The sequence below is a fragment of the Lepidochelys olivacea genome (assembly GCF_965140295.1).
Source record: "Lepidochelys olivacea isolate rLepOli2 genome assembly, chromosome: 3".
Lineage (NCBI taxonomy): Eukaryota > Metazoa > Chordata > Testudines > Cheloniidae > Lepidochelys > Lepidochelys olivacea.
Genome location: NC_140413.1, coordinates 25487018 through 25499172, shown reverse-complemented (window position 1 = coordinate 25499172; position 12155 = coordinate 25487018). Strand labels below are relative to the sequence as shown.

The 12155-nt window shown below is 38.1% G+C and overlaps 1 protein-coding gene across 12 annotated transcripts in view; it reads right to left on the bottom strand.

Annotated features, from left to right (window-relative positions):
- Nucleotides 1-1281: 1281 nt before the first annotated feature.
- Nucleotides 1282-12155, bottom strand: part of CYRIA (CYFIP related Rac1 interactor A) — an 82520-nt gene continuing 71646 nt past the window's right edge. For 10 of the 12 annotated variants that reach the window (XM_084625089.1, XM_084625100.1, XM_084625093.1 and 7 more), the window contains 7 exons: nucleotides 11614-11750; nucleotides 11452-11529; nucleotides 11035-11151; nucleotides 10869-10948; nucleotides 6549-6675; nucleotides 4056-4126; nucleotides 1282-3606 (listed from right to left, as the gene is read on the bottom strand). In XM_084625089.1, coding sequence (XP_084481215.1) covers nucleotides 3543-3606; nucleotides 4056-4126; nucleotides 6549-6675; nucleotides 10869-10948; nucleotides 11035-11151; nucleotides 11452-11529; nucleotides 11614-11750 — 674 coding nt within the window. In that variant the 3' untranslated portion in view covers nucleotides 1282-3542. The remainder of the gene's footprint in view (nucleotides 3607-4055; nucleotides 4127-6548; nucleotides 6676-10868; nucleotides 10949-11034; nucleotides 11152-11451; nucleotides 11530-11613; nucleotides 11751-12155) is intronic. The other 2 variants (XM_084625096.1, XM_084625099.1) reach the window with 2 other exon arrangements.

The following is a 12155-nucleotide window of genomic DNA, read 5'->3' as shown; positions in this document are numbered from 1 at the left end:
AGGATATTGTGGGATGGGTCTCTCCTGTTGAAGCTGTTCTACTTTGTATGAAATACTTAAATAGTCATTGAGTGAGAGAATGACTATAGCTCAGTGGTTAGGGGCATCACCTGGAAGATGGAGGTTCAGTCCCTGCTCTAATTAATATGTAAGTACTTGCACTTGTTCTACGATAAACAGTGGTGTGACGCAGGACTAGAAAGGGTTAAGCATCCTGCAGGATGAAGGACTCGAATTCAGCCCTTAGACAGATGATGTAGTAGTAATCGAATGTCAAGCCGCTTAAAAACAATTAAAAATGTAAAGTAAAAGTTGGAGGCTTTTTCTTGTATAATGCCCACCACACAGAAAGGTATATTACATACTCCTGGGGCAATTCTGCGCCAAAAAGTTAAAAACTTTGCTAAAAAATTTAAAATTCTGCACACAGTTTTAAAATTCTGCAGATTTTATTTGCTAAAATAACACTATATAATCATTCCAGTTTAAATTATTATGGTAATTTATTTCAAAATACCTATCAGCAACTATGTTTAACAATACAGATATAAAAAATTGCCAGAGGAGCAGAGAGTTAAGGAAACCCCTACAGCAACTCAGTTCCTGTTTCTCTACCCTCTCCCCCCCGCCCCAAGCCCAGCTGGTGGGCCAGACACTCACAACCATTCTTCCCAGAGGCCAGCTGCAGGACCTCCCCCAACCCAGATTCCTAGAACCCTTGCACTCAAAGCTCAGGTGTGCCACCCTCAGCCAGATACTTGCACGCACCTCCTATCCCACTAGAGCCCAGGGATCCAGAGGGAGAAACATCCTGATGCTGGGTTCTGGGCTTGAATGGAGTTTCCTGCATGCTGCCTCCTTCCTTCAGGGCATGCTGGGAACTGTAGCTACCAGGAATCCTACAGCTCCCTCTCCACAGCAGCGTCTTCTATTTGTGAGTTGGGCTCTGCTGGATCTAGTGCTCCCTAGTGGCAGCTGGCAGCTCTGAAGCCCATTTCTTGGGGGAGGGGGGGAGAAACACATTCTGAGCATAATACTAATTTCTGCGCAAATCCTGCACTGCGCAATAGTGCAGACTTTCCCTAAGAGTAATTATATAGGATAGATTCAACCAGCAGAGCTGTTCAAGTGTCCAACAACTGTAGTATCTATAATATTACTGGTATAAAAAGTATAACATTTATAAATTGGGTATATTTAGGGATACTGAATGGAACTTTCAAATGTCAATCCATATCCTCCTTTCTTATTACCCACTGTATAAATTACAGACAATCCAAATGCTGTGAATGTACCAAACTTTTTATTATTTCAAACAAACTTCTGTACAAAATAGCCCCGTCACATCAGGCAAAGAAATGCATTGACATTTGCGAACAGCGCATGACAACTTTAAGAACGCTTTCAGGTTTACATTTTTCTTTATTATACAGCTCTCCTCTTTTGACTCTTAAAAGACTTCAATGTTTAACAATTATAATTACAGATAGGCAAGTATTAACTTTAGGAAATTTAGCAAATAAAGAATCTACCAGATCCACTACAAATCTATAGTCCATTTAGCTAACAATGGCAAAAGTACTTTTTTCAAGAACATTTGGTAAATATCCTTATATTAAACTGTTTCTGATGACACTTGAGTACTCAGCAGCAGCTGTATAGTAGAATCAGAAAGATTATTATCTGCATTACGTTAGCTTCTTGAGGCCCCAATCAGAATTGAAGCCTCAGAGTAATAAGTGCTGTGTAAATATAAAACAGAAGGCAATCCCCTACCCCAAAGAGCTTGCAAACTAAATACTGCCTAGGAACTGACATTGATAAGTAACTTCGTAGCAGTGCAGTACAGTTTCTAGCGTGCAGCATTACACCTCGAAAACATTAAAGGGCCACATTTTCTGAAGTACATTCATGAAAACTCCAGTGACTGCACACAAACTCCGACATATATACGGATACACAAATCAGGGTTTATGCATATGCCTTAGAGTTTACATGCAACATGTAAGCCAAGCATGCAAAATTTAGTGCACGTTTTTGAAAACGTGATCCTCTCTGCTAGAAAATTCACAGCTGCTGCAGGTCACTCAGACACTCAAAAGAGCACTTTTCTGGTTTTTGCAAAAGACCTTTATTCCTTCGACTGGAGAAAATAAGAACAAATGTAACTCAGTGAGGAACTCAACTTCTTGAAAGTATAAGTCACATTTGAAAACAACAGCTAAGTAAGCAACTGAAACTTCTCAGTTTTCACATGGTATTGGCTGATAAGAAGTCCTATAAAGGAGTTTGACTTTAAGGGCAATGACAAATAGCTCAACTCCCAAACACAGTCAAACCCTCTTTATATCACTCCTGCTCTAATAAGGCCAGGTTTACACTAGAAACTTTTGCTGGTATAATAATGTCAGTTAGGGGTGAGAGAGTCTTTACAATGTTTTTATATCAGCAGAAGGCTCTAGTACAGACAGTTATACCAGCAAAAAGGCTTTTTGCCCATTTAAGGTATGTCTACACTACAAAGAGACCTGTGGCTGGCCCGTGTTGTGGGGATTGGGGATATAAAATAGCAGTGTAGACATTCAGGCTTGGGTTAGAACCCAGGGTTTGGGACTCTACGAGCCCAAGACCCAACATCTACACTGCTATTTTATAGCCTGCATGCCCTTTGAGACCGTGTCAGCTGACCTGGGCCAGCTGCAGGTGTTTTATTTCAGTATAGACAGACCCTTAGATTTTATTTGGGAAATTGGCATAAGATTTCAAGTGTACACAAAGCTTTAGTACTTCCTCCTTATTCTCCAAGCTTCAGGCATTAGGCCTAAGAGTATTTTTCTTCTTCAGTAATACAAAGTTGTCTGAATAGGAGGATAGTCTTGAACTGCATTTTACAAGTAAGTACATTAAACCTGAAACAGGATATTAATTTCTCAACTGTGGAATGGAAAGGGTTACATCATAAACCGAAGAGACAAAATGTCGTCTTTGGCAAGAGAATTTGTTGGCTGTTATCAGCCAGGCAAGAATGAGCAGTAAGTGGCCACTTTTCCTTCTGCCTAATACAAAACATGTTGCGTCTCATACAATGGTGCTGAACATTCAAATAACCTTCATTCCATAAAAATTCAATGGAGAACTTTATGTAAAACTAAATTTCCAACTAAACAGCACACGAAAAAAGAAAATGAGACAATTTCACTTTTATTTTAATTCATATTAAATTTCTCCTGCAAGATTTCACCCCTATGGTTTAGTCCATTTTGTCCTTACTACTGCTTACTTCTGTGAAAGAGGCGGCTTTTTTTGGATTAAACAAACACAGACGACAACAGACTGTTATAGATGTAGCTGATGTAAAAAGATAAGGCGGACATGTAAATGGAGATTGTGCTACATAAAGTCAGTCATATTATGACTAAAGATTCATAGATTTCAGTGATGTGAAGAACATACACACAAGTATTAACACCAATCTGTATTAAATTATGTAAACATACACATCTTCTGTGATCAATACATAGATCCACTTGTCTCAGAAGGGACTACTGAAGCAAAGCTCGAATTTGCTTGGAAGTAGACTCATCATTCAGGTGTTTTGTAGTGAACCTAGGAATACAAAGTGAAAGTGTAATATACAAATAATGAACATGAATTAGGACATCCTCAAAGCTTTGTTAGCGGTTCTGCAAATTAATATGAAGTTTTACTAAATATAGTAGGTTTATGTATATTAAACATAGTTTCCTCATTTTCCCTATGGAAAACAAAGCTACTGCTGGGAACATAACTCTAAAATGGATGGTGTAGTTGTATGGTTGGATATTAACACTTTCATAGAAGACAGTCAGTGGTTCCATTACCATTCACCCATTTCATCTCCATGCTCTCAAAACAGTCTCATTAATTTTGCTTAGAAATAATCAAAATATATTCTGCTCTTTTGGAATCCTCGTTTAGTACATCTACGTACCTTAGATCTGTGCATGCCTCCCTGCCCCCTTACCATATGGCCTGAGCACTTCACACTATACTCTTCTATCTACCCCTGTACATACCTGAGAGCATTCAGAAGGCCTTCCACGGTATCAGGAGGCTGTTCCTTTAAAACTTTTATGTACCCCTTCATCTGGGAACAGAAGCATATGACTATTGAACAATATAGAATTTGCAGTATCTGAAAACAGATAAAAACCTAACCAATACAGGTCAGCTTTATTTCCAGATACGTTTCATACAGCCAGTGAACATGAACAGTAAAATGTCATTATACTAAATAACGGGCAAGAGTGGAGGGTCCCAGAGTTCAGGCTCCAGCCCAAGCCGGAATGTCTACATAGCAATTTTTAAGCCCTACAACCCGTGCCAGAGAAGAGCAGCTCTGCGTGGCTCAAAAGCTTGTCTCTCTCACCAACAGATGTTGGTTGGCCCAATAAAATGTATTACCGCACCCACCTTGTGTCTCTAATATCCTGGGACCGACACGATTACAACTGAACTGAATACCACATTATGGAGATGTGTATTTCTCTAAAACTCTAATTAGGAAAGGGTTATTTTATTTTATTTTGGAGGGTGGGGGGGGCAGAGAGAGAGAAGAGGAGACTATAGTTTAATGGTTTGGGCATGGCTGGAATGTGGGAAACACAGGTTAAGTCCCTGCCCCACCTGATTCCAAACAAAATTTTTCATCCCAGATCACTTCAAAATCAGGCAGAGCAGGGACTTGAATCTGGGTCTCCCACATCCCCAGCCACTATCCTAACCACCAGGTGGTGGCCATACAGAACCCCTACTGTTTCCCCTGACAATTTTGTTTTTTGCAAAAACATTTAAAATGTTTTGGTTTTGTTCCTATGCAGAATGAAAACAAAATTTCAAAACTTCAAAATCTGGGAAACAGAATCGTCTGGACAGCTCTACTGCCAAGACCCATTGCAGAGTTTTAACCACAGGTCAGTCTTTCCTCTCAATTTGAGATACCAATGCGTGTCTAAATCTGTAGGTGAATAAATGGAGGTTCAGTTAAGCACTTCCCAGATGCTCTTAACTAGTGCCAGGTCTATGGATTAGCTGCACAAGATGATCTGGAAAATGTCTGTCTCAGCCTTTACTCACTGAGTAATCAAATGGACATTAGCCAGTTACTCATTCTCCCTGTATGGGAAATCCAGTCGAGCTCACAGCAATCCACAGATAGATGGGTGCAGCTTAAGGCAGAAGCTCTGCCCAAAACAGTCACCCAAGTTACTCGGCAGGAAAGCAGCTTTTTTCAAGAACAGAAACAATCAGAACCTAGGAAACTCAGAGGGCAAGAAATGGCTCATTTTCTCCACTGTCTGTAGAGTGCGCCAAAACTTTTCCCAAGAGATTGCTGGCTTGGAGAGGAGAATTGCCTTCTACAGAAAACTGACCTTCCATTTGAATAGACGAGTCTGAAATACTGGAAGTATTCATACTAGGACATGCACTTTACACTTGAAATTAAGATTTGGGTCCCCTTTGCACACTCTAAAAACTGACTTGAGTGTCTCCTGCCTACCAATTCCTTTTTACTTTGTATCTAGCTACCTATACTGTTATAAACTTGGATTAGAATACATAATAAAGTGCCAGGCAAATGATTCACATTTATTTGATAACAGCATTGTGAAACAATCGTCATATATATATTAGGAAAGCTAATCATATACAATTGGGCTTTTGGCAACATTTCAAGTGTTGTATTTCTGTGGCAGCATGGTCCATTGGGTAAGACACTGGAATAAGGAAATCTGGTCTCACCTCTACCACTGTCCTGCTCTGTGACCTTGAGAAAGTCAATTTGCCTATATGTGCCTCAATTTCCTCACTGTAATACGGAGTCAGTGAAAGAGTCTTTGTAACGTGCTTTGAGATCAACAGATGAAATAGACTATGAAAGCTAATATCACCAATATTATAAAAAAAAAAACACAGATGCCCAAATTTTTTTTGTATGTGGGAGGGGAAGCTGCTAGGGAAAACTTTTTTTCTTTTGTCAGTTGTAGTTTAGTTTTGTTGAAGGTTAGCTGTTTAACTGATTGTAGAATTAAATTTGTCCAAAGCACCTTGTGTAAATAGGTAGGTACTTTTTCCTGTATATATGTAAGACATTAAAGGTTGATTTCACTTCATTACTATGCTCACCAAAACTTAAGCTAAAAGTTCTCAGTCAGCATTAAACAGATAAACTTTAGGCTTAGTTTGGGTCTCAGCCAAACTAGTAACCGCATGGAATAGCTGGTTATTTAGATTAAAAACACTTCCAAAAAGTGAGTTTTAGAACTGACAAATTACAGGGTTAGTTTATCCCAGAATGTCTACACTGCAATTTTACTGTAATAGAACATCTAGTAAAGCAACAGAACTGCTTAATACACGACAAATGAGCACCAGTGTCCGATACAAAATTTGAAAACAACTGAAAATGAGTCGTATAAAAGCCTAAACTTCTATGGAAGAAATCTATAGACAAATATTTAGCTAATCTACAGAGCATTAAAAAAATCTTCTTTGTAAATTACGCTTACGTCAATCTTTGATGTCTTAGAAAAAGCTCCCACGGGATGAACGTGATCATAGAGAATAATAACACCCACCATTACTCTCATGCAGAACATAAGAGTCTTTTCACTGGTGAACCGACTTCTGTATTCTCTGGAAAAAAAGAATTCTTGACTGATTCTGCATAGCACAATTTATTCTTTCATGTGTTTCACATGAGAACTTTATTCTCAAACTAGAGTATTAGTGCATGGAAATCAATAAATGTAAATCAATAAGCTTTTAAGGAAACCAACACCAGTAATGATCCTTGAATCAATCAACTTGGCAGCTTACAGGGAGAGAGAGAGAAAAAAAAAAAAAAACAACTGATGGTACAGTAAAATCTTCCACTACTTCTTCAAAGATCATATTATCATCTCTATCAAACCCTGAATTTTAGACATTTGCTGGAGGTCTCCACAGATATGGAAGGTTATAAAGATAGACAGTGCTCATTATTCACTATTAGAATGCCAAAACGATAGGAATTCAAAGTAAAGCTACTTCTGTTGTTTAAATATGAGCAGTGAACAGGTAACATTCCTATCAAGATTTCATTTGCCTTTCAAATGGAAGCCTCAGCCCTGGCCTACACTAGGACTTTAGGTCGAATTTAGCAGCGTTAAATCGATGTAAACCTGCACCCGTCCACATGATGAAGCCTTAACTTGACTTAAAAGGCTCTTAAAATCGATTTCCTTACTCCACCCCGACAAGTGGGTTAGCGCTTAAATTGGCCTTGCCGGGTCGAATTTGGGGTACTGTGGACACAATTTGACGGTATTGGCCTCTGGGAGCTACCCCAGAGTGCTCCATTGTGACCGCTCTGGACAGCACTCTCAACTCAGATACACTGGCCAGGTAGACAGGAAAAGAACTGCAAACTTTTGAGTCTCATTTCCTCAAGAAAAAAGGCGCGAAACGATTGTCTGCTGCTACTTTCAGGGAGGGAGGGAGGGAGGGAATGGGGGCCTGACGATATGTACCCAGAACCACCCGTGACAATGTTTTAGCCCCATCAGGCATTGGGATCTCAACTCAGAATTCCAATGGGCAGCGGAGACTGCGGGAACTGTGGGATAGCTACCCACAGTGCAACACTCCGGAAGTCGACGCTTGCCTTGGTACTGTGGAAGCACTCCGCCGAGTTAATACACTTAAAGCATTTTCTATGGGGACACACACACTCGAATATATAAAAACGATTTCTAAAAAAACGACTTCTATAAATTCAACCTAATTTCGTAGTGTAGACATACCCTTATATGTGGATGGCAAAGTTAAAACAGTCACTACAACAGTTACTCCTTGAAATCATCATCAGGGAGGTGAAAAATGAATTGAGCAAAAAAGAGGCCTGAGACTAGTCTATGCTATATTTCTCAACCACTACCTACATCAGAGGTTCAGATTAACTCCTTTATTGTTTTAATTGGCGACTTTTCTGCTGATTTCTTAAATGAAAGTCACCAATAGGAGAATGGTGAACCTTGTTAATTTTCAAAAACTAGAAGCTGTACTTCACAATTCCTTTACTTTGAGTTCCTGAACTCTATTTTTTTCTTGTTTAAATAATGTAGTAACAATAATAGCATATAATCAGAAACCAGCTATGAGCACTGACATTGGGAAATGTCTGATAACTATTCATCTGTCTCCTTTATGATTTAAAAATCAATGTTAAAATTATGCTTTTAAAAAAGTTTTCAGTTGGTATTTTTGAAAGCAATCAGCATTTGCCTAACTCTGCTTCCAATGAAGTCAGTGGTAAAACTTATATGAAGCAGACAGGACAAAGCTGTGCAATTTTGAAAATGTCCCATTCCTTATTTTATTGTCTTTAAAAACCAACAGTTGTACCAGGATGGCAATACAATCTCTTGCGAAGAATAACTGTAACTAGTATAGGGATAGGCATATTTTCAGTGAAAACATCTGCTCCTGACCCAAGTGGCCAGCAAATACAAAACAAACACCCCTTTAGCTTATCAACTGGAATTCCATTATACCTATTAGCCACTCTATCTGAATGATTTTAATCCCTTAAAATTCTCCTGAATTATGCTACCTCTTTCTGTAAGCTCATGGGCCTAAATTCTGAAAAGCAACTGATTAAGGTGTCAAGATGGGTACGAAAAATTTAATGCACTCAAAATAAAGTGGCAGATGCTCAACACTTATGAAAATCAGCTTCCTATCAGATGTCAAGATGGGCAACAAAAACTGAATCATCTAACATAAGTTACTTTTTCTTGCTCTCTTCTGAACGAAGAACATGTTTAACTGTAATTCCCAGAGCATCTTTTTAAGAAAAAACATCTAATCTTGATTTAAAAATTGTCAGTGATGGAGAAACCACCACAACCCTCGGTAATAACCCTTAGCTAAGATTAAGGGTCACTAAGATATGAAATATGGAGCAGAGGGAGGATGAATTAAAAAAGGTCACGAGATTTTTTTTCCCCATCAGTAAGAATAAAATATTGTTTCTTACATTTTATCATATTTAAGGCTTTGTTAATTCAATTCCTAGGACAATGATAATTTTTAGTATGTCATAGCTCCTGGAATGTTTGGGTAAATGGAAGGAGAGTTCACTGGAGATGTACTACTATTACCTTCTTTGACCTTCAATATCTCCTCCCACCATCTGCCTAAAAGCATCATGCCAGGACATTTTAGAACTGGTAGATAAACTGCAGCAGAAGCCATAACAGTAAGTAAAATTAAAGGATTCCTTTCATAAAGATGGATTGTACAAAATGAAAACTACAACTAGACTACAATTAAAAAAGGCCAAAAAATAAGCACTGGCTTCCTCATCACACAATCTTTAGCTTATTTTATTTAAATAAATCCCTTGGACCCAGTAAAATTATGTAATAGTCCCTTTCTAAAAGGAGTAATGACATTTGAGTTAAAGGTAAAGACAATATAGTCTATGTTCCTTTTGTCATTTTAGTATACTCTCCCTTTGTTCTTGTCAACTGAGTACAGAAACTGAGCAGAGGGATTCTCAGTTCGGATACCAACTCCCTATATGGCTTTAGGCATTTTCTTTTGCAGCTATGCTTTCCCAATGTGAAAATATTGATCTAGGAGTTCACAGCTGTATTATGAGGATTGAATTAATGTTTGCAGAATATTGGACACATGTACTCCTTGCTAACGTACAACGGGGTCCTGTGCTTGGGAAGAAATCAGTTATTCTGTTATTTACATCCCTCTCTTCTACAATGGGGGTACTGATAATATTTGCTGTTTATATTGTGGTAATGCCTAGAGGACCAAACCCATTGTACTAGGCACTGTACAAGCATATAATGAGAAGATGGTCTCTACTTCCAAGAGTTTCCTTAATCTGAATAGGAAATGGATACAAACAAATTGGGGAGGGAGCACAGAGTAACCAATGACTAGGATCAACTTGGTAAGCCATGGTCATATCACAGCCGTTTTTGTAGGCATCAAAGCAGAGGAGCATTTCAAGATGTCTTTTTTTGTTGTTGTTCTATTTATCTTCTATCTATTTAGATAAATTTTATATAAAAACTGTTGCAATGAAGGTAGACTTGACCAAACATCACAACTGAGTGAAAACTCTCTCCATTGGCTGATTTACAGCAAAATGGAGATTCAATTTAAATAAACGAGTTCCCTGATCAAGAAATAGAATATATACTTCTCCAGACCCTCCAGTATTTTCAGAAACAAACAAAAACCCAAACCACCACCCAAAAAGACTATCTTTGTTTCCACCAGTTTGTCTATAAAAATGTCATAGCTCAGACTGAAGTATCTGGTTTTGTGATATCAACTACAGGAAGATTACCTCATATACAATTGTTTGGGAATCTTCTAAGAAATTAGACCTCCAATCCAGCAAAACACAGGAGTATGCACATAACTTTATGGATGCAAGTAGTCCCACTGAAGTCTATGTACCAATTCTAACACTCTGCTGAATCAGAGCCTTATGCTGTGAACCTCCCTGGGCAAAACTGTTAATGTATTAACGAAAAATATTCATACTAGTCAAGACAGGAGGCATGACTTGCTTATATTAGTTCTTTGTCTACTCATAAGTCTCGTATGTATGCTTTAAATTAAAATATCTATCTTAAACTTTTATAGAGCAACTACCAGGCTGGTTGCTCTATAAAAATCTAAGATATTAGAAAGATATTTTAATTTAAGGCATACATACTAGACTTAGTTTGCAAAAACTGCTCACATGCTAGATGGCTACTTAAGCAGACCCCTCCCCCCTCCCCCAAAAAGATTGAACTGATAAATAAACTTACGGTGTTTCCAACATTACTTTACATACACTGGCCATAGTACTTAAACAATCTGTTGTATTCTCAATCGGTAGGGTTTTGTTCTAGAAAAATTAAACACAACCATGATCATTAAACCAAATTGTACAACTAAATGTTAGAAAATAATGCAAAAAATCTTATCACTTACTTCTGATACAAAGTGTGTTGTGGCATTGCTGAGTGTTTTGAGCATTGGTGTGGCTTCTGCATAAAATAGAGACATTCTGTTGGCCATTTCATTATTTACTTCATTCTCAATGTCTATCTGATAAAAATATGAAGAAAAAATAGTTAATAAATGACACTCCTTTCAAAAATGTTACCAGCAGGGAGAAACAGATAAACTGTATACTCACACCAGTGAGCCGTTATTTACGTGAGTAGTCTCATTACAGTCAATGGTACAACTTGTCTGATTAATTGCTCACCAATGTAAGGAGTTGACAATATGGCCTTTAATGTAGGCATCTTGTAAACCACTGCAAAAAACGTTACCACCAGTGGCGGGAATGCACATCCATAAACTCCAGAGTGAAAACAAAAAGTCCAAGTTCCATTTACTTACATGCATATTGTTTATTCTGTTGCGATTTATTGTCCGTCTGTAGTAACTGAAGTCATTTTGAATGGCTGGGTTTCTCATCTTAATGGATAAAAAGAATCAGTATATAACACACTTCAAAATGCAAGGAAATGTTTCAGTGTATATTTAAAAAATATTTTTAACCTTAAGTTCATCAAAGCGGAGAGTAAAATGTAATATTTCTGCAAACTCCTTGGCTAGAGCCTGTTCTCGTTCCAGGTGTTGAGTTGGAGTATAGGGTGGACAGGTCAATGATTCTAATAAGCTCTGTAGTGTTTTCTCTAAGGAAGATAAAAAGCACAATATGTAGTAAGTCATGGCTTTTGCATTTTTGACACAATGTCAATTTGTATCTTGATGCTTTATGCCATATGTATAACTATTTTTGTAACAAACTTGATTTCTAAATAAGAATTTTTCAAGAAGAAAGGCCCTCTGTAAACTGCGGAGCCCTAAGGACATAATTAGTAATTGTCCTTAGGATTCTAAAATGAGGGATAGGGTCAAAACCAACAACCACCACCACCAACTGGCTCCTCACTCTCTGCCATCACTCCCAGTTCTTCACATCATCTTGGTCTTCTCTCTCCTCTCTCAAAAGAGACCTTCCACATCCCTAATTTTTTGACAGTCCTTCCCATACACAAATGCTAAAGAAAGATCTATTGCATGCAGTCCCTCAGACT